The sequence below is a fragment of the Salvelinus fontinalis genome, chromosome 20 (genome assembly GCF_029448725.1).
Source record: "Salvelinus fontinalis isolate EN_2023a chromosome 20, ASM2944872v1, whole genome shotgun sequence".
Classification (NCBI taxonomy): Eukaryota; Metazoa; Chordata; class Actinopteri; order Salmoniformes; family Salmonidae; genus Salvelinus; species Salvelinus fontinalis.
Genome location: NC_074684.1, coordinates 3,423,413 through 3,450,194, shown reverse-complemented (window position 1 = coordinate 3,450,194; position 26,782 = coordinate 3,423,413). Strand labels below are relative to the sequence as shown.

The following is a 26,782-nucleotide window of genomic DNA, read 5'->3' as shown; positions in this document are numbered from 1 at the left end:
GGTTGGTGCAACATAAAACAAAAAAAATTGCAAGGGTTTGAGTGAGAGGACTAACTGGTGTCTCGAAGTGGCCTCTCCAAAGTGTGCACAGCTCCGAAGTAATTTCAATGCACTTTTAAGACTCAAAGAAGTCTTCAACTATAAGGTGTTTTTTTTTTTAGCTCTACTGGCTGTGCCGTTGAGGAACTAGCGCGCACACTTGTAGTTTTGTTTGGAACACAACCCTGCATCCTCGCCATCACACATTTTCTGTTTTAAACAATCAAAAAAAACGTCTCATTATAAATCCGGGTCAGGTGAGCATCATTTGAAAGCTTGTTCTGTTGCCAGCATGACTAGCTAAGTTATAAAATTGGATTTTACAGTGTTAGGCAATTCAGAGAAACAGATCGTAATTGTGTGCGCACAGAAAAGAGTCAGGTGAGTGTTCCGCAGTGAATTTCCTTCACAATAGACAAACATAAATAGGCTTAATCTGTTCAGAAAAAACCCAGGGTATGATGCCGTGTCATCTTGTAACCGTACATTAAACATAGTGATCATAAACGTTGACACAGTGAAATGAATTTTATGATATGGAAATGTGCACATTTGGACTCGGGTGTTTGCCTTGCTTGTATGACATAGGTATTTATTATAACCCTCGACATCTCATCTTTCTAAATACATCAAGTCCTCTTATATTACAGCATTTCGCTCGCTCAAGACTGCGTTGCTCACGTTCAGAGAGGCTGACAGTCAAAATCCATACAGTGCTGTGAAGCACAGAGCCTGAGCTCTGACGTCGTGTTACTGTATAGCCACTGCGTTCCAATCTAGTTTATTTATCAGTGCCCAAATCTGCCATATTAAACCTGCATACGGGTACAACTTTAAAGGGATACCCTTTAAATCCTCCGAGGCTCAGAATGTGTGTGTGTGCGTATATGAGTACATATTGCGTATCTGAGCGAGGTGTCCTATCCCTCGTTAGGGTCCGTTGCTGTGCATTGTGGGTTGATGGCAGTGTGCCGGTGGGATGGTGAGGTCATAAGGCTCTGTACTCAGGTGTGTTGTGATCAGCTAGATTAACTACACCTGTCATTTAAGGTAGAAAGGTCGTTCATACCTCCTCTCTAGCGTAATAGGTTGTCTCAGTGCATGACAAATAGAGGCTTCCCATCGTCCCTTTGACCTGGCAATGTCCCAGATTTTCACACACATACACCATTTAACCTGTGACCTGTCATTGTCCCTTTACAGTAATGTGCTGTTAAACCAAATGTTTTGGGAATTTATTGTAACATACTGTACTTAAAATATATATATATATTTTACAGTATCTTACTCTAATTTAAATTACCGTAAGTGTAGTCTTTGTCGTTATAGCTGCGCACTAGGCTGGTTTTTTTAAATGTTGAGATGATGTATGAAAGCCAATGTGTTTTGCCTAGGGTAGCGCTTACTCATCCTTGTACATATGTCCTATTGTGTGTCATACTGCCTGCTATTGAGTTTCCATAAAGATGTCGATGTTAGAGAGATTTATCAGAGTAAAAGCCTGTACATGATGCCACCACAGATAAGGGTCACGTATCAAGTCATCTGTTACACAAATGACCAACATGACGGTGTTATCATGGTGTTGTTGGTCTTCATGTATTGTGCTGCAGTGCCAAAAGAGCCTGCCCTTTTCACCCCAATGATGTATACATGTCTATGGTTCATCCTAACCCCTGGCCTTGGATTACCACTAGATTAGACATACAATATTTTGTACATAATCACAGACAGTCCAAACAGATCCCTGTGTATTTGTATCTTTCCCACGGTTACTCTGCTAACTGATGATAGATGGGGTGCTCCAGGGCCAGGATGATGTATTGCGAGGGGATTGGTCCATACATGTCCTGCGATAAAAGCCGGTCCTTAGGTTTAATCACAGTCGGCCAATCAGATCCAAGATGTGATGAGTTGCTTTGTTGATGAGAGGGACTGTCACGCGTGTCAATATGCAAAAAGGCAAATTAGTAACATTAGATGACCTTTGAACAAGAATCAAATATCGATTGAGGTTCTAAAAATAACACACCTTGACTGAAAACAGAATTTACACCTCTGTCCATGCCCCGTCCCTCTTTCTTTATTTCTCACCCTTTATTTCTCTTTCCCGTTCCTTGCACTTTGCCAGTTTCAAAGAGAACAATGCAGCGTTGGGTCAATGGAAGGCTTTATCAAAGCACACAGCAGTCTGATTCTAAATACAACAGGCAAACACACACACACACACACCTCCAGCAGCAGCAAGATGAATGGCCATGACACAATGGTGGTACATTAAATCACTGTTGAAACAGTCACCAAGGGCCCTCCATCCCACGCTGTGGCCTTGCATGTGTGTGGGCGGGAGGTATCTCGTTTCTCAGACACACACACACACACACACACACACACACACACAGGGAGCAGAATACCTAATAAGCGCCTGTTTTCTTTGCTCTTTAAATGTATTCTGAAACGGAAGGATATTATTAGGCTGGTTTGGGAGGGGGTCAATATGAGTTCATTATGCAAATATAAATCACAACAGGACTATATTGATATACTTAATAACTATATAATTTGCACACAATTTCTCTTTGTTTCTTATTCAATACTGTCTTCTACCAATGGAATAATAATGTAATAACTGGGTGGCATTTATAATATAGAACAGTGTCACAGTGCTTTATATAACTCCCGAACACACAATGTTACTTCTGCACATTTTGTCAACTCACCTCACCAAGCACCTGTCACGAATCCCGCTGAAGATGGTGCCTCTTCCCGTTCGGGAGGCGCTCGGCGGTCGTCGTCTCCGGCCTTCTAGCTGCCACCGATCCCCTTTTCTGTTTCATTTAGTTTTGTCTGATTTGTTGCACCTGTTTTGTGTTTAGGTTAGGGGGTATTTAAACCCAGTTGGCCCGCCCACTTTTGTGCGGGCTTGTTTTTCTGTTTGTGGTGTTTCGTTTATTCTTGTGGTGTCTGTTCCTATTCAGTTTAGTCCTGTTTGTTTGGACTGGGACCTTACGCGCCCTTGTGTGTGTGGCGTGACCGTCTCTCTGGTATTTTGGAATATTAAATCCACCTCCTTTTTGAACTACCCTGCTCTCTGCGTCTGACTCCTTCACTCACCACTTTTGAAATCCTGACAGCACCAATGTGTAACATTCACCTGGTGTGTACTGTAGGCTACTTACCAGTATATCTCATCACAAAATACGCAGACAGCCACATCAGACAGCTGGATCTATGAATAGCACAACACAGCAATTTGGCCAGTGTTGGGATTTTTCAGTGTAACATTTCTAGTGTTAATTCTGGAATTAAATTCACTCTGTAACATGCTGACCACACCGCTTCCGTCGCAAAATAAATTTAAACATACGGAGTCATTAAAACTCGTTTTTCAACCACTCCACAAATTTCTTGTTAAAAAACTATAGTTTTGGCAAGTCGGTTAGGACATCTACTTTGTGCATGACACAAGTAACTTTTCCAACAATTGTTTACAGACAGATTATTTCACTTGTAACTCACTGTATCACAATTCCAGCGGGTCAGAAGTTTACATACACTAAATTGACTGTGCTATTAAACAGCTTGGACATTCCAGAAAAGGATGCCATGGCTTTAGAAGCTTATGATAGGCTAATTGACGTCATTTGAGTCAATTGGAGGTGTACCTGTGGATGTATTTCAAGGACAACCTTCAAACTCCGTGCCTCTTTGCTTGACATCATGGGAAAATCAAAAGAAATCAGCCAAGACGTCAGAAAAAAAATTGTAGACCTCCACAAGTCTGGTTTTTCCTTGGGAACAATTTCCAAACGCCTGAAGGTGTCACGGACGTCGTTGAAGGTAGGCCAATGTGCAGCGTGGTGAGCGTACTTTTTCCTTTTTATTTAAAATGTTGCCAACAAAACAACAAACGAAAGAAACAACCGTGAAGCTTACAGGGCTATAGTGCCACAAACAAAGTTAACTACCCACACTGAAAGGAGGGAAAAAGGGCTACCTAAATATGATTCCCAATCAGAGACAACGATAGACAGCTGTCCCTGATTGAGAACCATATCCGGCCAAAACATAGAAATAAAGAAACATAGAAAACAAAACATAGAATGCCCACCCAAAATCACACCCTGACAAAACCAACTAGCGACATAAACAGGCTCTCTAAGGTCAGGGCGTGACAGAAGGTGCCACGTTCATCTGTACAAACAATAGTACGCAAGTATAAACACCATGGGACCACGCAGCCGTCATACCGCTCAGGAAGGAGACCCGTTCTGTCTCCTAGAGATGAACGTACTTTGGTGCGAAAAGTGCAAATCAATCCCAGAACAACAGCAAAGGACCGTGTGAAGATTCTGGAGGAAATACGTACAAAAGTATCTATATCCACAGTAAAACGAGTCCTATATAGACATAACCTCAATTGCCGCTCAGCAAGGAAGAAGCCATTGCTCCAAAACCGCCATAAAAAAACAGACTACGGTTTGCAACTGCACATGGGGACAAAGATCGTACTTTTTGGAGAAATGTCCTCTGGTCTGATGAAACAAAAAATAGAACTGTTTGGCCATAATGACCATCGTTACGTTTGGAGGAAAAAGGGGGAGGCTTGCAAGCTGAAGAACACCATCCCAACCGTGAAGCACTGGGGGTGGCAGCATCATGTTGTGGGGGTGCTTTGCTGCAGGAGGGACTGGTGCACTTCGTCAGGTGCACTACCACTGTATGTAATAATGATCTATCTGGTGCTTGGGAAGGCTGTGGTGGTTAAGTCAAACAATAAGGATGGGATAGGGAGAATAGAGAAGGATAGAGGGAGAGGAAAGGGGGAGAAGACAAGAAGGGCGGTAGCAAAGACAGAGGTAGAGAGAGAGCTTCCCACCATAGAGCAGAGCAGGGCGAGCAGAGCAGAACAGAGCAGGGCGAGCAGAACAGAGCAGAGCGAGCAGAAAAGGGCAGAACAAAGCAGAGCGAGCAGACAGAGCAGGGGGAGCAGAACAGGGCAGAGCAGAACAGAGCAGAACAGAGCAGAGCAGGGCGATCAGAACAGAGCAGAGCAGGGAGTATCAGGTGTGGAGCTCGGGAGTGTAAACACAACCATTACTTCCACCACTGTGCTTCAGTGTCTAGTTCAGTGTGTGTGCCGTAGGCGCCTGGTGCGTGTGTGCCAACAGACAGTCCACAGGTGCCCACGCAATATCAGTCAGGCGTGAGAGCGACCCACAAAGCTTTTGGGGATCTTAGCATCCTTTAGGGGTTGTTCTCTTCTCATGAGAAACAGTGAAAATAAAGCAAGGTTCAAATAAAATCCTCACGGTGATCACCATGGATAATGAATGAGCTATAAGTGTGGTGTTTTAATATTGATGTGGGGCGTACAGCCAAGCCTTGTCAAGGTGAATAAGGTTGCCTGGCTGGCTGGCACTCTGTCTGTCTGTCTGTCCCAGCATGTCTGTATGTCTCACCCTGCACTGTCTGTCTGCCCTGATGCATCTAAATATCACCAGGTGCTGTTCACCCTGCCCTCAGTGTGTGTGCGTACGTGCACACGTGTGTGCGAAATAGAATGAGAGAGAGACAGAGAAAGAGGTGGGAGAGAGAATAAGGTAGAAAAAGAAGAGAGCGAGGTGGCGAAAGAGAGAGAAATCATGCCTCTGTTGCAAGGGCAGAGAAGGAGATGTATACGGGAGCGGAGGCGCTTCAATCAAATATCCGGTTGCTGAAATGCGCAGAAGCACCGCTGCAGCTGCGTTCCGCGTTGACTGAGCGGAGAGGGGAGGGGAGAAAAAACGGAGAGAGCGAGCGAGCGAGCAGCGTAGACGCAGTGGGACACGGAGTCAGAGAAGACTACACCGACGCACATAGCCACACAACGAATAAATAGAGAATCGACTCGAAATTGCGCGTCAACGAGCCCGACCCGAGCGGTGTGCGGCCGAAACCCTTTTCACCATGGAGACTGCGGTAAAAACACTATCTAAAATGTGAGATTTACGAAGGCAATCAGAAGAGAGCGAAAGAGTGGCTTTACTCCCTTATCTTGAGCTGGTGATTTCAATTCTGTGCTCCGTCGTCGTCGCAGTGTTTCTGGGGTAAAATGAAGAAGTTTAACATCAGGAAGGTACTGGACGGCCTAAAGGAGCAAGCGTCTTCCTCGGCTTCGTCTGGCCAGTCGGGCACCCAGGAGAACAATTTGATGCAGGAGACCCTTCAGTCCGAGAATTTTCAACTCTGCAAGGTGGGCGAGTCAGATGCATTTTTATTATGCAGCCGTATCAAACCATTTCTGTATCAAACGTTTCTATTTCCTTACTGCATATTTATTGGCTACCGCTTCTCTCGGTATTGGTAGACTACTTAACGCGCCGTCACCTATATTATTGATAGCCTACAATGTTACCGTTATCATCTGATGAACGGTTAAGCTACTATAGCTGACCACCTGCGTTTGCCTGGTCTTTTTCATCAACATCTGTTATGAAAAGGCATTATAATAATGATGATATAGTTTGCTTCATAGGCAACACCATCTGCCAATTCCCAGGGTTTGTTAACCCAGCCTGTAAAATGCGCATATGGCGAAGGCGTTTAGAGATCTACCAAGATAGAATAGGCTTTCCATCATAATTCAGCGTTTGGTTCTATACATACCAGCATTAGCCTATATAGTCCTACTTTTATAACGATCTAATACATGCATAGGCCTACATGTATCCCCCCTTCCGTTCAAACAGACTGGTTTCATCGCTCATGTCATGTGCACTTCGCATGAACTGTCATACAGAGGGGTTGGGATAAAACGACCCGTTTCTTGCATAATCAGATCGGCCTCGATTAACTTGTCAATCGCTGGGTCCCTAGCCGATTGATACAGTGGCTATCAGTCTCCCACCAACACTCACCTTCCAGTTCACACCCCCGATTCCTTCATTGATCTATAGAAGAAGGCTGCGTCTGACATTTAGACCCGTGTTATCATGCACTGGCTCCCATTATTCATTGAATAAGTCTTGACAGAAGAATGGATGGGGTTAATCAGAGCTCACATTCGATTGACACGCACGAACTGCCTGCAAATCAGCTGGAACGAACGTAGCCCATCCTTAGGACGCCACAGCAAATGGTTATTATCGTTGATACATAGGATACGTTGCTTTCTATTCAAATGGACAACCCCTTGAATTTTTGGCTATTTCTCATCTTAATGTGGTGTGCGCGCATGTTATGTATGTGTAATTCAATTGTCATGTTTGGGCCAGGCCAAGATGACCTGAACACGATATTGAATTCAACACCTGTATAAGGGCTTTTTATTTTTTTATTTTTTTACACATGATCATGCAGCCACAGCTTCAAGTTCACGGCGATGTACTGTAGTCCCTTGACTATCCAATACCTCAGCCCCTCTGCAGAGTTGAGCACAGACTTTAAAAAAAAATGAAATCCATACTTTTTAATAAATCGTTTATCAAATTCCACTGGGCAAAAACTGGTTGAATCAACGTTGTTTCCACGTCCTTTCAACCCTCCAAATATATGGGATGAAGTTTAATCAACATGGAAAACTTGGATTTGCAAAAAGTCTTCAAAGTAGGTAGTCTAGTGGTTAGAGCATTGGACTCGTAACCTTAAAATCGAATTGAGTTCGAATCCCCGAATCCCCTGAACAAGGCATAACCCACTGTTCCTAGGCTGTCATTGAAAAATAAGAATTTGTTCTTAACTGACTTGCCTATTTAAATAAATAAATAAAAAGAGCATTCCAACTTTTAAACTTTTAATTTTATTTTATTTTTTTACGTTGAATTCATGTTAGTTGACAACTCAACCAAATGTAAATCAAAACTAGACATTGAACTGATATCTGTGCCCAGTGGGCTACAACCACTGACTGTCGACATAGCCCACTGGTGATTGTATTTATTTGTTTATTAGGATCCCCTGTAGCTGTTGGGAAAGCAGCAGCTACTCTTCCTGGGGTTCCACAAGAAAACACAAAACATGACAAGTAACAATACACCGATACACCGATAAACAAGGACAGTTACACAAATTTCAAACACAACAAAAAAAATGATACAAACAATACAACAAGAAAAAAACATGCTCGTGTTAGTGTGTCTGTGTGTGTTTGTGTGTGTCCCATCACAGTCCCACCTTTCCATGAGATGTTGTTCAATTCATTGTTCTTGTCTATTAATGTTCTGTATTATGTCCTGTTTCGTGTGGAACCCCAGGAAGAGTGGCTGAAGCTTTCCTAACAGCTAATGGGGATCCTAATAAAATGACAAATACCAAATACATTTTTTAAAGGTCATTTTGATGTTGGCTTGAGTTATTGGAGGTGATAGGATGTTCCATGTGATCATGGCTCTGTATGTTGCCGTGACTTCATTTGGACTTGAGGACGGTGATGAGACCCACGGTGGCACGTCTTGTGGGATATCTACAGGTGTCTGAGCTGAATCTGGCATTTTCATCACAGTAATATGTCTCATAGAAACTAGAAGAGAAGCAGTTCATCGCTCGTCAACCCTCGACCAGGAAAGACTGGCCTGCATGTGGTTGATGTTAGTTCTGTGTGGGCAGGGCGTGCTGCTTTGTTCTGAGCCGGCTGCAGCTTTGCTAGGTCTTTCTTTGCTGCACTTGACCATGTTGCCAGACAGTGATCAAGATGGGACAAGGCCAGATCCTGAAAAACTAGTACAGTTGATGTTTGTGTCAAAAACGCAGAACATCTTGTTATAACAGACATACCCCTCCCCATCTTCACAACAACGTTGTCAATATGACTAGGAGTTTAGCTTCCTCAACTTGGTCAATGGCCACACCCTTCATGCACAACTCCAGCTGAGGTTTAGGTCTTAGAGAATCTTTTGAAACAAATACAATGCCTTTACTTTTAGATGTAATAATAATAATAGCAATTCATTTAATATGTAAAGTGCTTTTCTCACACCCAAGGTGCTACAAAAATATACAAAATAATAATAAAAACCATCCAAAACACAGAACACAGATAGCAATCAAAGCTATATACAGCTGTAGTCAGATCCGGAAGACATGAGAACAGGGTTGGCAGAGGTCCTTGAAGGCTTTTCTGAACAGCAAGGTCTTGGGCTGTGCCTTCAAAGGAGGACAGAGACTCTGCAGCCCTAATAGTGTCTGAAAGTGCATTCCACAGCTGCGGAATCGTGCAACTGAAAGCCCTGTCATCCATAGCTTTTAATCTGCTGCGGGGCTGCTGACAGGAGACGGACCTGGAGGAGCGAAATGTGACTTGTAGATCTGTCATTGTCGTTGAATGCAAGTCTAAGAAGCGGTAGATTTGTTCTATGTGCTCTATTTCTATGCTTTTTGCATCTTTTACTTTTGATTTTGTGCACCAGCTTCAAACAGCTGAAAATACTATATTTTTGCTTATTGAAAATATATTTCACGGCATTTTAGATGGTAAAATGATTGCTTGTTTTGTCACATCAACTCAAATTAGGTGAACTATTAGAATTTTAGCAACCAAGAAATGGCGGAGCGATTTCTGCATATTGCACCTTTTAAGACCAGTTTATTATTAATCACCCATTCTGATACTGACTGTAACTTTTTATTTAGAATTCAGTGAGCTCACTGGCTCTGGGTGCTGCCATGCAGTGTGTAGAATCATCCATACATAGTCATTCTAGCTTTGTGTAAGACCAGTGGCAAATAATTAGTAGAAATAAAGAAGAGTAACGGCCCAAGGACACTGCCCTGATGGACACCGCACTGTAAATACCTGATGTTAAAAAAATGTAATTGAAGAACACTCTCTCTGTGTTCTATTGGATAAATGTACGTTTTATTAAAAAGTATGGATTTTAGCAAACAAGGGTACACAACAACAGAGGACATACATAGGCACACGGTAAGGGTTTAAGAATTTCGACCAAATAGCGACTCTAAGAAGTCGGAGATTCATTTAAAAACTCTAGTCTGCACTCAACTCCGTGGAGCAGTGAGGTGCTTGGCTACCCCTTGACATGACATTAGGCATACATACAGTTTTTTATAATCCCTTGGGGGCGATGGCAGCCCGGCGTTGAGTGACGCTGCTCATTTCTACGTGGCACAGTTTTGTGCGCTTTAACATGAACATTAGTGAACGCTCTTGGGAAAGATTAATATCATTGGGCCTACATAATGTAAATGATTTGTGGTAGCCTATATCATCGACTTGAAAACACAGGGCGATTTGTGACGTGTTTCTCTCCATCGCTAGAGTGGAGGGTTTCAGCATTTGCGCGTGGCTAGACCCGTGTAGGCCTAATATCTGGAATGGTTGGCTAGAACAGCCTAAGCTACATGTCGCCAATTATTTTGGTGAAAATACAAATACAATTAAAATAGGTCTTGCGGTTTTGATCCAGCCGGGTCCTGGGGTGTCATAATTGGGTTGACGCTCCAGGCGCATATGGTTGAGGAAAATGATCCAAAGCCCAGCACCTGTTGCGGCTGCTGCCTGCGCTAGGGCAGGTGTCTGCTACAGTGGAGCGGCTCTTACGTGATATGCTTTTGCGCTCTGCTCTGGCAATAAGCAAACAAGTAGGCTACAACAACTCGCCGACTGACTTACTGACTGATGCAATAGGCTCCAGCAGCACCGGCATATTGTGGTAGACCTGTCCCGCCCCAAATTGATGGGTTTTATTGCTGTGTTTTATTTCTACAGTAGTAATGTAATCACGACTAGGGAGACGCCATCAAAAGAGATGGTGTTGTTGCTATTATCTGAAAATGGGCCTATGCACTCACAATATGACTGTTAGGATAACAAAAAAAATCCCACATAAAATACTATTTTTTTCGAGGGTCATTGCTGTTGTGCTCATTGTGTTGCTGTATATTTCTGTTCCTTTGCCTGTTCCTTTCAAGTGTTCATTCCCCGACTTCAAATTGCGGGTTGAGTAAGTATATTGATTGTATTATTTGGACACAAAACGAACGTTACTCTGTCGTGAGAACGCTCACGAAAATTCCCTCTAACCATGATTTACCTGTTGTTTCCTCATCGCCCTGCTTTGCTGCCCTCTCATTGGACGCCCAGACTGTCCGTCATGGCTTCCCCTATCAGCCGTCGTCCATGGCCCATGACCCAGTCCAGAAGATCCTGGCCATTGGGACCCAGAGTGGGGCCCTCAGACTGTATCCTTTCTGTGTGGAGCTGTGTTTAACTCTATTGATTTGCTTGTGTTTTGTACCCTGTGTTCCTGGGGAAGGACCTGCATGGGGCTACTCTCAGCCCAGACCAGCAGCAGGTAGGTGGATGTATGGATAGATGGGTGAACGGATGGATTGGATAGAAAGACAATCCGAATGTCCTTGGAAGAACAGGCCGAGCTCACGTTTTGATGTAAAATCAGTCTACCCCTATGTAATAACACATCTTACAGTATAATTGCATGTTACATTGTAAAAATACAAAATCCTGATATAGAGCTAGCAGCCTGTTTTACAGGGACAACAGCTTGCTGTGCTTCACAACACAAAGCAGTGGAATGGCACCACAGGGAGCCATAGCTACAGCGAGCACCCTCCCACTAGCTCGCCTCCTGCCTGCCTGCCTCTCTGCCTGCCTGCGCCAGGCCCCTTTACGGTTCCAGCGTGTGTTCTCGCTGAAAAACAACTCATTCAGGTGTGATTAAGGGGCAGACAGGTGGGCGTCAACATGCCTCTGTCTCTCTGCCTGTCTGTGTCTGTCTTTTTGTCTCTCCGTGCTTTCTTGTCTTTCTGTCTCTCCCTGATGTCTGCCTTTGTTCCTGCTTGCTGTCGTGTACAAGTGAGCTTAATTTCTACTTATATCTGAATGAGATGAGGCCTCAAAAAAATCTCAGTTCTATAGGTGCAGGATAACGGTGTTGATCTATTTGCATATTAGATTGGTGTCAATCAAGATGTAACCATAGAGTTGTTGATATGCTGGTCAGTTTACATTGATGCCACATGCACTTTCTTTGACGTTGAACTGTCAGTGAATGGTTTAGAGTTTGACAATACTTCCACCTCACTGATGTCGGTAGCTTTGAATTTGAGAGTGTAGAAAAACGTCGTGGCTTCAGTCAGCTCTTTGAGTGATGTGGAACAGACAGAGATAGGTTCTTATCTCCGGGAGAGGAAGGTGAATGGAGAGTCATGCAACTGCCTGCGCTTTTCCCTTTTCCGATCAGTGCTCTCGATGAGGACTCGGCTCGCTCTTGGCCTAATCTGATACCGATGATGCCTGATAGGAAAGACATGCTCTTATTGTGACTTTTTTTTATTTGTCCTTTGATGAAGATGATTTGGCTGAGGGTCTAGTAGTAGACATGTGTTATAGCTGTAGTTGTGTACCCCGTTGTTTAAAGTATGTCTACAGCTTCGTGCTGTAGCAGTAGATTTGTCTCTGTGGCGCTGAGTCTGATTGTATTAGCCTTATAGGACTACTTGCTCGAAATACTTGTAACTATGTTCTGTAGCAATCCTTGCAGCTCTAGCTCTTTGTCTGTTGTGTGGCTGTATACTATAGCCTTAGGTTGTTGTTGTTCTGTCTGTCCTGTAGCTCTATGTCTGTCCTGTAGCTCTATCTCTGTCCTGTAGCTCTATCTCTGTCCTGTAGCTCTATCTCTGCCCTGTAGCTCTATCTCTGTCCTGTAGCTCTATCTCTGTCCTGTAGCTCTATCTCTGTCCTGTAGCTCTATGTCTGTCCTGTAGCTCTATCTCTGTCCTGTAGCTCTGTCTGTCCTGTAGCTCTATCTCTGTCCTGTAGATCTGTCTCTGCCCTGTAGCTCTGTCTCTGTCCTGTAGATCTATCTCTGTCCTGTAGATCTGGCTCTGCCCTGTAGCTCTATGTCTGTCCTGTAGCTCTATCTCTGCCCTGAATCTCTATCTTTGTCCTGTAGCTCTATCTTTGTCCTGTAGCTATATCTTTGTCCTGTAGCTCTATCTCTGTCCTGTAGCTTTATGCCTGTAATGTAGCTTTATGTCTGTCCTGTAGCTCTATATCTGTCCTGTAGCTCTATCTTTGTCCTGTAGCTCTATCTCTGTCCTGTAGCTTTATGCCTGTAATGTAGCTTTATGTCTGTCCTGTAGCTCTATATCTGTCCTGTAGCTCTATCTTTGTCCTGTAGCTATGTAGGTCCTGTAGCTCTATCTCTGTCCTGTAGCTTTATGTCTGTCCTGCATCTCTATGTTTGTCCTGCAGATCTATGTCTGTCCCGTAGCTCTATGCCTGTCCTGTAGCTCTATGCCTGTCCTGTAGCTCTATGTCTGTCCTGTAGCTCAACAGTATGTCCTGTAGCTCTATGTCTGTCCCGTAGCTCTATGCCTGTTCTGTAGCCCTATATCTGTCACATAGCTCTATGTTTGTCCTGTAGCTCTATGTCTGTCCTGTAGCTCTATGTCTGTCCTGCAGCTCTATGTCTGTCCCGTAGCTCTATGCCTGTTCTGTAGCTCTATATCTGTCCCATAGCTCTATGTGTGTCCTGTAGCTCTATCTCTGTCCTGTAGCTGTATCGCTGTCCTGTAGCTGTATCTCTGTCCTCTAGCTCTATCTCTCCTTAGCTTTATGTGTGTCCCATATCTCTATGTCTGTTCTGTAGCTCTATCTCTGTCCTGTAGCTATATGTATGTCCAGTACCTCTATCTCTATCCTCTAGCTTTATGTCTGTTCTGTAGCTCTATGTGTCCAGTAGCTTTATTTATGTCCTATAGCTCTATGTCTGTTCTGTAGCTCTATGTCTGTCCTGTAGCTCTATGTCTGTTCTGTAGCTCTATGTGTCCAGTATCTGTATCTCTGTCCTGTAGCCATATGTCTGTCCTCTAGCTCTATCTCTCCTTAGCTTTATGTCTGTCCTGTAGCTCTGTCTGTCCTGTAGCTCTATCTCTGTCCTGTAGCCATATGTCTGTCCTCTAGCTCTATCTCTCCTTAGCATTCTGTCTGTCCTGTAGCTCTATGTCTGTCCTGTAGCTCAAAAGTATGTCCTGTAGCTCTATGTCTGTCCTGTAGCTATATGTATGTCCTGTAGCTCAACAGTATGTCCTGTAGCTCAACAGTATGTCCTGTAGCTCTACGTCTTTCCTGTAGCTCTATCTCTGTCCTGTAGCTCTATGCTGTGCTTTCCTGCTAGGCTAGCTGTTATCAGTGTGTCTGTGGCGAGGCTGTTGGCGGCTCTCCTCTCCTTTCCTCCCATGGAGGATAACAGGATGTGGCAGATCAAGGGCCTGAGCCTGGCAGCGGGCGGAGCGGGCTGGAGAACTACGGCAGGGGAAGAGGAGAAGACAGGAGATGGTACTCAGATCTGCCAGCCTAGTGAATGGCATGGGATCCTAAAAAGAGAGAGAGAGACATATTGATCTGTGTGTCTTACTGCACACACACGCATGCACACCCACCCACACACCCACACACGCCCCGTCTCAATTGTTTGGGATCAATCTGCATCATAGGAATATCTCTGCAGCAATATTTTCTTTGTCTCAAAATATGTAGGGAGCAATTGAAATATGTCTGGCTGCACCAGCAGTTTAGCTATATTAAATGATCTGCTCATTGAAGTGCGAGAGGATAGAGAGACAGGACTGTGTTACTAACACAGACTGCAGAACGACCGTATTACAGATGGGATATGTGGTAAAGCCCGAGGGTACTTCCCTTCTTCAAGTAACCACTGATCTAACATGACCATATCAGTGAAATGTTTGCAGTGGTTTCCAAGCTTTCATATATCCATGGCTTCCAGAATGGGAAAGATGGAAGGATGTGTTTCTACAGTATTGAACCCGGTCCGTAATCTGTGTGTGTGTTTTGGGTGGCCTGTGGGTGTTTCTATGCAGCAGTGCCTGGCGTGATGACTCCTTCACACCAGGGTGGGCGAGCAGGGAAAATGGCAGTCCTATAAACCAGCCGGCCAGACACAGATCAATGGGTCAAATTGTCACTCCGCACACCGACAGATTATCTCATCACCGGGGCAGAGGGTGTTGGGGAAATCACACACAGAGATACACACACACACACACACACACACACACACACACACACACACACACACACACACACACACACACACACACACACACACACACACACACACACACACACACACACACACACACACACACACACACACACACACACACACACACACACACACACACACACACACAGATGAATGCTCTGGCACACATACACATAGGCACACGCATACACACACACATTGCAGAGTTATACACTCCATTTCCTTCCATGTTGCCTCTTTGTTTTTTAATGCATTATTGGTCCATAGTATTGGTTTTGCAATGCGACTAGAATCTCTATCTGGCTTGCCCCTTCCCTGCTGTAGGGATCTGGCTTTAGAGATCAGGCTGTAGAGATCTGGCTGTAGAGATCTGGTTGTAGAGATCTGGTTGTAGAGATCTGGCTGTAGAGATCTGACTGGAGACCTGGCTGTAGAGATCTGGCTATAGAGATCTGGCTATAGAGATCTGGCTGTAGAGATCTGGTTGTGGACATCTGGCTGTAGAGATCTGCCTTAGAGATCTGGCTGTAGAGATCTGCCTTAGAGATCTGGTTGTAGAGATCTGCCGTAGAGATCTGCCTGTAGAGATCTGCCTTAGAGATCTGCCTGTAGAGATCTTGCTGTAGAGATCTGGCTATAGAGACCTGGCTGTAGAGATCTGCTGTAGAGATCTGGCTGTAGAGATCTGGCTGTAGAGACCTGGCTGTAGAGATCTGGCTGTAGAGACCTGGCTGTAGAGATCTGGCTGTAGAGATCTGCCTTAGAGATCAGCTGTAGAGATCTGGCTGTAGAGACCTGGCTGTAGAGACCTGGCTGTAGAGATCTGGTTGTAGAGATCTGGCTGTAGAGATCTGCCTTAGAGATCTGCCTGTAGAGATCTGCCTGTAGAGACCTGGCTGTAGAGACCTGGCTGTAGAGATCTGGTTGTGGAGATCTGGCTGTATAGATCTGGTTGTAGAGATCTGGCTGTAGATATCTGCCTTGAGATCTGCCTGTATAGATCTGCCTGTAGAGACCTGGCAGTAGAGATCTGGCTGTAGAGACCTGGCTGTAGAGACCTGGCTGTAGAGCCCTGGCTGTAGAGATCTGCCTTAGAGATCTGCCTTAGAGATCTGCCTGTAGAGATCTTGCTGTAGAGATCTGGCTGTAGAGATCTGGCTGTAGAGACCTGGCTGTAGAGATCTGCTGTAGAGATCTGGCTGTAGAGATCTGGCTGTAGAGACCTGGCTGTAGAGATCTGGCTGTAGAGACCTGGCTGTAGAGACCTGGCTGTAGAGACCTGGCTGTAGAGACCTGGCTGTAGAGATCTGGTTGTGGACATCTGGCTGTAGAGATCTGCCTTAGAGATCTGGCTGTAGAGATCTGCCTTAGAGATCTGGTTGTAGAGATCTGCCGTAGAGATCTGGCTGTAGAGATCTGCCTTAGAGATCTGCCTGTAGAGATCTTGCTGTAGAGATCTGGCTGTAGAGACCTGGCTGTAGAGATCTGCTGTAGAGATCTGGCTGTAGAGATCTGGCTGTAGAGACCTGGCTGTAGAGATCTGGCTGTAGAGACCTGGCTGTAGAGATCTGGCTGTAGAGATCTGCCTTAGAGATCAGCTGTAGAGATCTGGCTGTAGAGACCTGGCTGTAGAGACCTGGCTGTAGAGATCTGCCTGTAGAGATCTGCCTGTAGAGATCTGCCTGTAGAGACCTGGCTGTAGAGACCTGGCTGTAGAGATCTGCTGTAGAGATCTGGCTGTAGAGATCTGGCTGTAGAGACCTGGCTGTAGAGATCTGGCTGTAGAGATCTGGTTGTGGAGATCTGGCTGTATAGATCTGGTTGTAGAGATCTGGCTGTAGATATCTGCCTTAGAGATCTGCCTGTATAGATCTGCCTGTAGAGACCTGGCTGTAGAGATCTGGCTGTAGAGACCTGGCTGTAGAGACCTGGCTGTAGAGCCCTGGCTGTAGAGATCTGCCTTAGAGATCTGCCTTAGAGATCTGCCTGTAGAGATCTGGCTGTAGATATCTGCTGTAGAGATCTGGCTGTAGAGACCTGGCTGTAGAGATCTGCTGTAGAGATCTTGCTGTAGAGATCTGGCTGTAGAGACCTGGCTGTAGAGATCTGGCTGTAGAGACCTGGCTGTAGAGATCTGCCTTAGAGATCTGCCGTAGAGATCTTGCTGTAGAGATCTGGCTGTAGAGATCTGGCTGTAGAGACCTGGCTGTAGAGATCTGCTGTAGAGATCTGGCTGTAGAGATCTGGCTGTAGAGACCTGGCTGTAGAGATCTGCTGTAGAGATCTGGCTGTAGAGATCTGGCTGTAGAGACCTGGCTGTAGAGATCTGGCTGTAGAGACCTGGCTGTAGAGACCTGGCTGTAGAGATCTGCCTTAGAGATCTGCCTGTAGAGATCTGCCTTAGAGATCTGCCTGTAGAGATCTGCCTTAGAGATCTGCCTGTAGAGATCTGGCTGTAGAGACCTGGCTGTAGAGATCTGGCTGTAGAGATCTGGCTATAGAGATCTGGTTGTAGAGATCTGGCTATAGAGATCTGGTTGTAGAGATTTGGTTGTAGAGACCTGGCTGTAGAGATCTGGCTGTAGAGATCTGGCTGTAGAGATCTGGCTGTAGAGACCTGGCTGTAGAGATCTGGCTATAGAGATCTGGCTATAGAGATCTGGCTGTAGAGATCTGGTTGTGGACATCTGGCTGTAGAGATCTGCCTTAGAGATCTGGTTGTAGAGATCTGCCTTAGAGATCTGCCTGTAGAGATCTTGCTGTAGAGATCTGGCTGCAGAGACCTGGCTGTAGAGATCTGCTGTAGAGATCTGGCTGTAGAGACCTGGCTGTAGAGATCTGGCTGTAGAGACCTGGCTGTAGAGACCTGGCTGTAGAGATCTGCCTTAGAGATCTGCTGTAGAGATCTGGCTGTAGAGACCTGGCTGTAGAGACCTGGCTGTAGAGATCTTGTTGTAGAGATCTGCCTGTAGAGATCTGCCTGTAGAGACCTGGCTGTAGAGACCTCCCTGTAGAGATCTGGTTGTGGAGATCTGGCTGTATAGATCTGGTTGTAGAGATCTGGCTGTAGATATCTGCCTTAGAGATCTGCCTGTAGAGATCTGCCTGTAGAGACCTGGCTGTAGAGACCTGGCTGTAGAGACCTGGCTGTAGAGACCTGGCTGTAGAGATCTGGCTGTAGAGATCTGCCTTAGAGATCTGCCGTAGAGATCTTGCTGTAGAGATCTGGCTGTAGAGATCTGGCTGTAGAGACCTGGCTGTAGAGATCTGCTGTAGAGATCTGGCTGTAGAGATCTTGCTGTAGAGACCTGGCTGTAGAGATCTGGCTGTAGAGACCTGGCTGTAGAGACCTGGCTGTAGAGATCTGGCTGTAGAGATCTGTCTGTAGAGACCTGGCTGTAGAGATCTGGCTGTAGAGATCTGGCTATAGAGACCTGGCTGTAGAGATCTGGTTGTAGAGATCTGCCTTAGAGATCTGCCTTAGAGATCTGGCTGTAGAGATCTGGCTATAGAGATCTGCTGTAGAGATCTGCTGTAGAGACCTGGCTGTAGAGATCTGCTGTAGAGATCTGCTGTAGAGATCTGGCTGTAGAGATCTGGCTATAGAGATCTGCTGTAGAGATCTGCTGTAGAGATCTGGCTGTAGAGATCTGGCTGTAGAGATCTGGCTGTAGAGATCTGCTGTAGAGATCTGGCTGTAGAGATCTGGCTGTAGAGACCTGGCTGTAGAGATCTGCTGTAGAGACCTGGCTGTAGAGATCTGCTGTAGAGGCTTAGCTTCTTACAGAGTGGTTCTGTGAGGTTCAGTCGGTAGAGCATGGCACTTGCAATGCCAAAGGCAGTGTGTTCGAATCCCACTGGGACCACCCATACATTAAATGTATGCGCGCATGTCTGTAAGTCTTTTTGAAATAAAAGCGTCCACTTACATGTATATTATTATTCTATATAGTGAGAGGAGAGCAGCTAGCTGTGATGCTGGATTGAGAGGGAGAGACTAATTAAACAGCACAGGCCAGTCAGCCTCACAGAGCAGAGATGTTCCATTTTCCAGGTCAGAAGCCACTGTGCATTTATGTATTGATCTATTTGTAGTTTTATCAGATTTTTTAAATAATTTGGGATTTTTTTACCCTTCCCTTCCCTGGTCTGGCATCTCTCGTCGTGAGCTAACCATTTCCGATGGCACTCCACAGTACAGTCCAGGCCTGGGGTTGTGTGTTTGTTTGTTTGTGTGTGTGTGTGTGTTTGTGTGTGTGTGCGTGCGTGCGTGCGTGGGTGTCAGTATTTACATAATGTGCTGAAGCTGAGGGAGGGAAGGCTGAATGAGACAGCAACAGAGAGGCTGTTCAAAGTAGCCTGGCTGCTGTGTGTGTGTTTGTGTGTGTGTTTGTGTGTCTGGCTTTCGTATGCACGTGTGTGTGAGTGAAATTAGCATGTGTATATTTTACAATCTCACCATGTGTGTGTGCATATACAGTGGGGCAAAAAAGTATTTAGTCAGCCACCAATTGTGCAAGTTCTCCCACTTAAAAAGATGAGAGAGGCCTATAATTTTCATCATAGGTACACTTCAACTATGACAGACAAAATGAGAATTTTTTTTCCCAGACAATCACATTGTAGGATTTTTAATGAATTTATTTGCAAATTATGGTGGAAAATAAGTATTTGGTCAATAACAAAAGTTTCTCAATACTTTGTTATATACCCTTTGTTGGCAATGACAGAGGTCAAACGTTTTTTGTAAGTCTTCACAAGGTTTTCACACACTGTGCTGGTATTTTGGCCCATTCCTCCATGCAGACTTCCTCTAGAGCAGTGCTGTTTTGGGTCTGTTGCTGGGCAACACGGACTTTCAACTCCCTCCAAAGATTTTCTATGGGGTTGAGATCTGGAGACTGGCTAGGCCACTCCAGGACCTTGAAATGCTTCTTACGAAGCCACTCCTTCGTTGCCCGGGCGGTGTGTTTGGGATCATTGTCATGCTGAAAGACCCAGCCACGTTTCATCTTCAATGCCCTTGCTGATGGTAGGCTTTGTTACTTTGGTCCCAGCTCTCTACTGGTCATTCACTAGGTCCCCCCGTGTGGTTCTGGGATTTTTGCTCACCGTTCTTGCGATCATTTTGACCCCATGGGGTGAGATCTTGCGTGGAGCCCCAGATCGAGGGAGATTATCAGTGGTCTTGTATGTCTTCCATTTCTTAATAATTGCCCCCACAGTTGATATCTTCAAACCAAGCTGCTTACCTATTGCAGATTCAGTCTTCCCAGCCTGTTGCAGGTCTACAATTTTGTTTCTGGTGTCCTTTGACAGCTCTTTGGTCTTGGACATAGTGGAGTTTGGAGTGTGACTGTTTGAGGTTGTGGACAGGTGTCTTTTATACTGATAACAAGTTTAAACAGGTGCCATTAATACAGGTAACGAGTGGAGGACAGAGGAGCTTCTTAAAGAAGAAATTACAGGTCTGTGAGAGCCAGAAATCTTGCTTGTTTGTAGGTGACCAAATACTTATTTTCCACCATAATTTGCAAATAAATTCATAAAAAATCCTACAATGTGATTTTCTGGATTTTTCTTTCTCATTTTGTCTGTCATAGTTGAAGTGTACCTATGATGAAAATTACAGGCCTCTCTCATCTTTTAAGTGGGAGAACTTGCACAATTGGTGGCTGACTAAATACTATTTTGCCCCACTGTATGGCTGCATTCACACAGGCAGCCCAGTTATGATAAATGTTTCACCAATTGGTATTTTGACCAATCAGATCAGCTCTGAAAAATATCTGATGTGAAAAGATCTGATGTGATTGATCAAAAGATCAATTAGTGGGAAAAAAGATCAGAATTGGGCTGCCTGTGTAAACGAAGCCGATGTACACTCCCCCACATATTTATTTGGACAGTGAAGCTAAAACCAGCATTTTGGATTTGAGAAATGTTTCTATGAGAAAACAGAACAGAATGCCACATTTTATTTGAGGATATTTCCATCCATATCTGTTTTAATGTTTAGAAATGAATGGAGTCACTTTTATGTTAAATAAGAATATAATATGTTTCTGGACATACATTAATGTGCCCAGCAAACAGGGGACGTCCTAATGACATTAGGCAACGTTCCTATTAGGTCCCTTTAAGGGTTTCGGCGAGATGTTATCCCACTGACGTTCTGAGAACGTTCTAGGAAGATTAAAACATATCGTTAAGCTCTGTTTAGTCGCAGAATAATGTTGTAATAAGGCATTTTGATGTCCTTTCGGGAACATTACAAAAAGGTTCCTATTTGGTTCTGATTGAACATTATCCATGGGACATTCAATGACCACAAGGAAACGTTCACTTGGTTTAGTCCCTGTAAGTTACCAGGACGTCACTGAGGACCATGCCTGGACCTTTTTAGGACATTCTCAGCACTTTAATTTTACTGGTCATTAGGACGTCACGTGATGGTCCCAAGGGAACGTCCCTGCAAAAAAAAAAAACTGCCGTTAAGACGTCCTCGGAACGTCACGAAATGGTCACCTAAAAGTGGTCAGGAATTTGCATCTTGGTCCCACTATATGCAAATCAAATCAAATCAAATTTATTTATATAGCCCTTCTTACATCAGATGATATCTCAAAGTGCTGTACAGAAACCCCGCCTAAAACCCCAAACAGCAAGCAATGCAGGTGTAGAAGCACGGTGGCTAGGAAAAACTCCCTAGAAAGGCCAAAACCTAGGAAGAAACCTAGAGAGGAACCAGGCTATGAGGGGTGGCCAGTCCTCTTCTGGCTGTGCCGGGTGGAGATTATAACAGAACATGGCCAAGATGTTCAAATGTTCATAAATGACCAGCATGGTCAAATAATAATATTCACAGTAGTTGTCGAGGGTGCACCAAGTCAGCACCTCAGGAGTAAATGTCAGTTGGCTTTTCATAGCCGATCATTAAGAGTATCTCTACCGCTCCTGCTGTCTCTAGAGAGTTGAAAACAGCAGGTCTGGGACAGGTAGCACGTCCGGTGAACAGGTCAGGGTTCCATAGCTGCAGGCAGAACAGTTGAAACTGGAGCAGCAGCACGGCCAGGTGGACTGGGGACAGCAAGCAGTCATCATGCCAGGTAGTCCTGAGGCATGGTCCTAGGGCTCAGGTCCTCCGAGAGAGAGAGAAAGAGAGAATTAGAGAGAGCGTACTTAAATTCACACAGGACACCGGATAAGACAGGAGAAGTACTCCAGATATAACAAACTGACCCTAGCCCCCCAACACATAAACTACTGCAGCATAAATACTGGAGGCTGAGGCAGGAGGGGTCAGGAGACACTGTGGCCCCATCCGATGATACCCCTGGACAGGGCCAAACAGGAAGGATATAACCCCTCCCACTTTGCCAAAGCACAGTCACCACACCATTAGAGGGATTACTTCAAACACCAACTTACCATCCTGAGACAAGGCCGAGTATAGCCCACAAAGATCTCCGCCATGGCACAACCCAAGGGGGGGCGCCAACCCAGACAGGAAGATCACGTCAGTGACTCAACCCACTCAAGTGACGCACCCCTCCTGGGGACGGCATGGAAGAGCACCAGTAAGCCAGTGACTCAGCCCCTGTAATAGGGTTAGAGGCAGAGAATCTCAGTGGAGAGAGGGGAACCGGCTAGGCAGAGACAGCAAGGGCGGTTCATTGCTCCAGAGCCTTTCCGTTCACCTTCACACTCCTGGGCCAGACTACACTCAATCATATGACCCACTGAAGAGATGAGTCTTCAGTAAAGACTTAAAGGCTGAGACCGAGTCTGCGTCTCTCACATGGGTAGGCAGACCATTCCATAAAAATGGAGCTCTATAGGAGAAAGCCCTGCCTCCAGCTGTTTGCTTAGAAATTCTAGGGACAATTAGGAGGCCTGCGTCTTGTGACCATAGCGTACGTGTAGGTGTGTACGGCAGGACTAAATCGGAAAGATAGGTCGGAGCAAGCCCATGTACTGCTTTGTAGACTAGCAGTAAAACCTTGAAATTAGCCCTTGCCTTAACAGGAAGCCAGTGTAGTGAGGCTAGCACTTGAGTAATATCATTATTTTTGGGGGTTCTAGTCAGGATTCTAGCAGCCGTATTTAGCACTAACTGAAGTTCATTTAGTGCTTTATCCGGGTAGCCGGAAAGTAGAGCATTGCAGTAGTCTAACCTAGAAGTAACAAAAGCATGGATAAATTTTTCTGCATCATTTTTGGACAGAATGTTTCTGATTTTTGCAATGTTACGTAGATGGAAAAAAGCTGTCCTTGAAACAGTCTTGATATGTTCGTCAAAAGGGAGATCAGGGTCCAGAGTAACGCCGAGGTCCTTCACAGTTTTATTTGAGATGACTTTACAACAATCAAGATTAATTGTCAGATTCAACAGAAGATCTCTTTCTTTCTTGGGACCTAGAACAAGCATCTCTGTTTTGTCCGAGTTTAAAAGTAGAAAGTTTGCAGCCATCCACTTCCTTATGTCTGAAACACAGGCTTCTAGCGAGGGCAATTTTGGGGCTTCACCATGTTTCATTGAAATGTACAGCTGTGTGTCATCCGCATAGCAGTGAAAGTTAACATTATGTTTTCGAATGACATCCCCAAAAGGTAAAATATATAGTGAAAACAATAGTGGTCCCAAAACGGAACCTTGAGGAACACCATTCACAGAGACAAATTGATATCTTTCCGACAGATAAGATCTAAACCAGGCCAGCTCTAGTTCCTGGTTTGTTACATTCCAGGATGTCCTCACGACTCATTTTTGTTTGCAGGGTGGATGCTACCATGATTATGGAAAATCATGAATGAATCGTGAATAATGATAAGTGAGAAAGTCCTCCCCGTAAATGTAATAGATTACAAAAAAATGTAACTGTATTGCATTACGTTAACAGCAAAATAATATTGCAATCAGATTACAGATACTTTTAAAAAAACTGAATGATTACTTTTAAATTCAGACAGGATGGTTGTGAAATACATCTTTTACACCTTTCTGTTTTCTCAATTACGTTTAAATCATCATTGAAAAAAGGTGCAAGTTTATGTTCCACTTGAACGAGTCTGATCACAAGTCAGAGACCACAATGATGACACACCAAATGTGTTTAATGGATCGCAGGAAAAGAGCTGGAATAGGCTTTCATAGGTTACAGTCCAAGCTTTGTCTTCCAATGGGGTGACTGCTGTCGGCATCCAAAGATTATTTAACTTGAATAAACACTTGGAGGACGACAGCAGTGGTGTAGCATACGGGCGATACGGATATCACTTATTATTTAGCTTTTTGCGCCACAGATTGTGGTTGTTGTGGATGTAAACAGTATGTGTATTTTAGTTTAAGTTGCCTGTCAATCATTGTTTTTGTGGCCAGTGGACAGCCAGTGAAAAATGTTCCCTTGCGTCAGCTGCATAGTGCGGATCCAGGGCCTGATTAATGTAGGGGCTTACATGGGATGAAGCCCGTAGGGGGCCCTTGAGACAGAGAGAAATGGAAATGTGCATATACAGTTGAAGGTTATACAGAAGTTTACATACACCTCAGCCAAATACATTTAAACTCAGTTTTTCACAAATCCTGACATTATATCCTCGTAAAAATTCCCTGTCTTAGGTCAGTTAGGATCACCACTTTATTAAAAATAGTAGAGAGAATGATTTATTTCAGCTTATATTTCATTCATCACATTCCCAGTGGGTCAGAAGTTGACATACATCAATTCGTATTTGGTAGCATTGCCTTTAAATTGTTTAACAAATGTTTCGGGTAGCCTTCAACAAGCTTTCCACAATAATTTGGGTGAATTTTGGCCCATTCCTCCCGACAGAGCTGGTGTAACTGAGTCAGGTTTGTAGGCCTCCTTGCTCGCACATGCTTTTTAAGTTCTGCCCACACATTTTCTATGTGATTGAGGTCAGGGCTTTGTGATGGCCACTCCAATACCTTGACTTTGTTGTCCATTTTGCCACAACTTTGGAAGTATGATTGGGGTCATTGTCCATTTGGAAGACCTATTTGCGACCAAACTTTAACTTCCTGACCGATGTCTTGAGATGTTGCTTCAATATAGCCACCAAATTTTCCTGCCTCATGAAGCCATCTATTTTGTGAAGTGCACCAGTCCCTCCTGCAGCAAAGCACCCCGACAACATGATGCTGCCACCCCCGTGCTTCACGGTTGGGATGGGTTTCTTCGGCTTGAAGCCTCCACCTTTTTCCTCCAAACATAACGATGGTCATTATGGTCAAACACTTCTATTTTTGTTTCATCAGAGCAGAGGACATTTCTCGAAAAAGTACCATCTTTGTTCCCATGTGCAGTTGCAAACTTTAGTCTGTATTTTTTTATGGCGGTTTTGGAGCAGTGGCTTCTTCCTTGCTGAGCGGCAATTGAGGTTATGTCGATATAGGACTAGTTTTACTGTGGATATAGATACTTTTGTACCTGTTTCCTCCAGCATCTTTACAAGGTCCTTTGCTGTTGTTCTGGGATTGATTTGCACTTTTCAAAGTACATTCATCTCTAGGAGACAGGCCGCGTCTCCTTCCTGAGCTGTATGACGGCTGCGGGGTCCCATGGTGTTTATACTTGCGTACCATTGTTTGTACTGATGAACGTGGTACCTTCAGGCATTTGGAAATTGCTCTCAAGGATGAACCAGACTTCTTTTGATTGTCCCATGATGTCAAGCAAAGAGGCACTGAGTTTGAAGGTAGGCCTTGAAATACATCCACAGGTACACCTCCAATTGACTCAAATGATGTCAATTAACCTATCAGAAGCTTCTAAAGCCATGAAATCATTTTCTAGCCTTTTCCAAGCTGTTTAAAGGCACAGTCAACTTAGTGTATGTAAACTTCTGATCCACTGGAATTGTGATACAGTGAATTATAAGTGAAATAATCTGTCTGTAAACAATTGTTGGAAAAATCACTTGTGTCATGCACAAAGTAGATGTCCTAACCGACCTGCCAAAACTATAGTTTGTCAACAAGAAATTTGTGGAGTGGTTGAAAAACGAGTTTTAATGACTCCAGCCTAAGTGTAAACTTCCGACTTCAACTGTATACAGTACGAGTCACTGCTGTTCATTCAAGTTTTTCTTTATTCTGACTATTTTCTACATTGTTGTATAATAGTGAAGACATCAACGCTATGAAATAACACATATGGAGTCATGTTATAACCGAAAAAGTGTTAAACAAATCAAAATATATTTAATATTTGAGATTCTTCAAAGTAGCCACCCTTTGCCTTGATGACAGCTTTGCACACTCTTGGCATTCTCTCATCCATAAGTTAGTCACCTGGAATGCATTTCAATCAACAGGTGTGCCTTGTTAAAGGTAATTTGTGGAATTTCTTTCCTTAATGCATTTGAGCCCATCAGTTGTGTTGTGACAAGGTAGGGGAGGTATACAGAAGATAGCCCTATTTGGTAAAAGACCAAGTCTGTTTTATGACAAGAACAGCTCAAATAAGCAAAGAGAAACAACAGTCCATTATTACTTTAAGACATGAAGTTATGTTAATCTGGAAAATTTCAAGAACTTTTACTGTTTCTTCAAGTGCAGTCGCAAAAACCATCACGCTCTATAATAAAACTGGCTCTCATGAGGACGGCCACAGGAAAGGAAGACCCACTGCTGCAGAGGTTAAGTTCATTAGAGTTCCCAGCCTCAGAAATTGCAGCCCAAATAAATG

At 44.4% G+C, this 26,782-nt stretch overlaps 1 protein-coding gene across 12 annotated transcripts in view; it reads left to right on the top strand.

The window, feature by feature from the left end:
* The first annotated feature begins 5,631 nt into the window (after positions 1-5,631).
* Positions 5,632-26,782, top strand: part of LOC129817154 (syntaxin-binding protein 5-like) — a 177,026-nt gene continuing 155,875 nt past the window's right edge. For 3 of the 12 annotated variants that reach the window (XM_055872113.1, XM_055872110.1, XM_055872108.1), the window contains exons 1-2: positions 5,632-6,274; positions 11,120-11,217. In XM_055872113.1, the coding sequence (XP_055728088.1) occupies positions 6,134-6,274; positions 11,120-11,217 (239 nt within the window). In that variant the 5' untranslated portion in view covers positions 5,632-6,133. The remainder of the gene's footprint in view (positions 6,275-11,119; positions 11,218-26,782) is intronic. The other 9 variants (XM_055872114.1, XM_055872111.1, XM_055872112.1 and 6 more) reach the window with 6 other exon arrangements.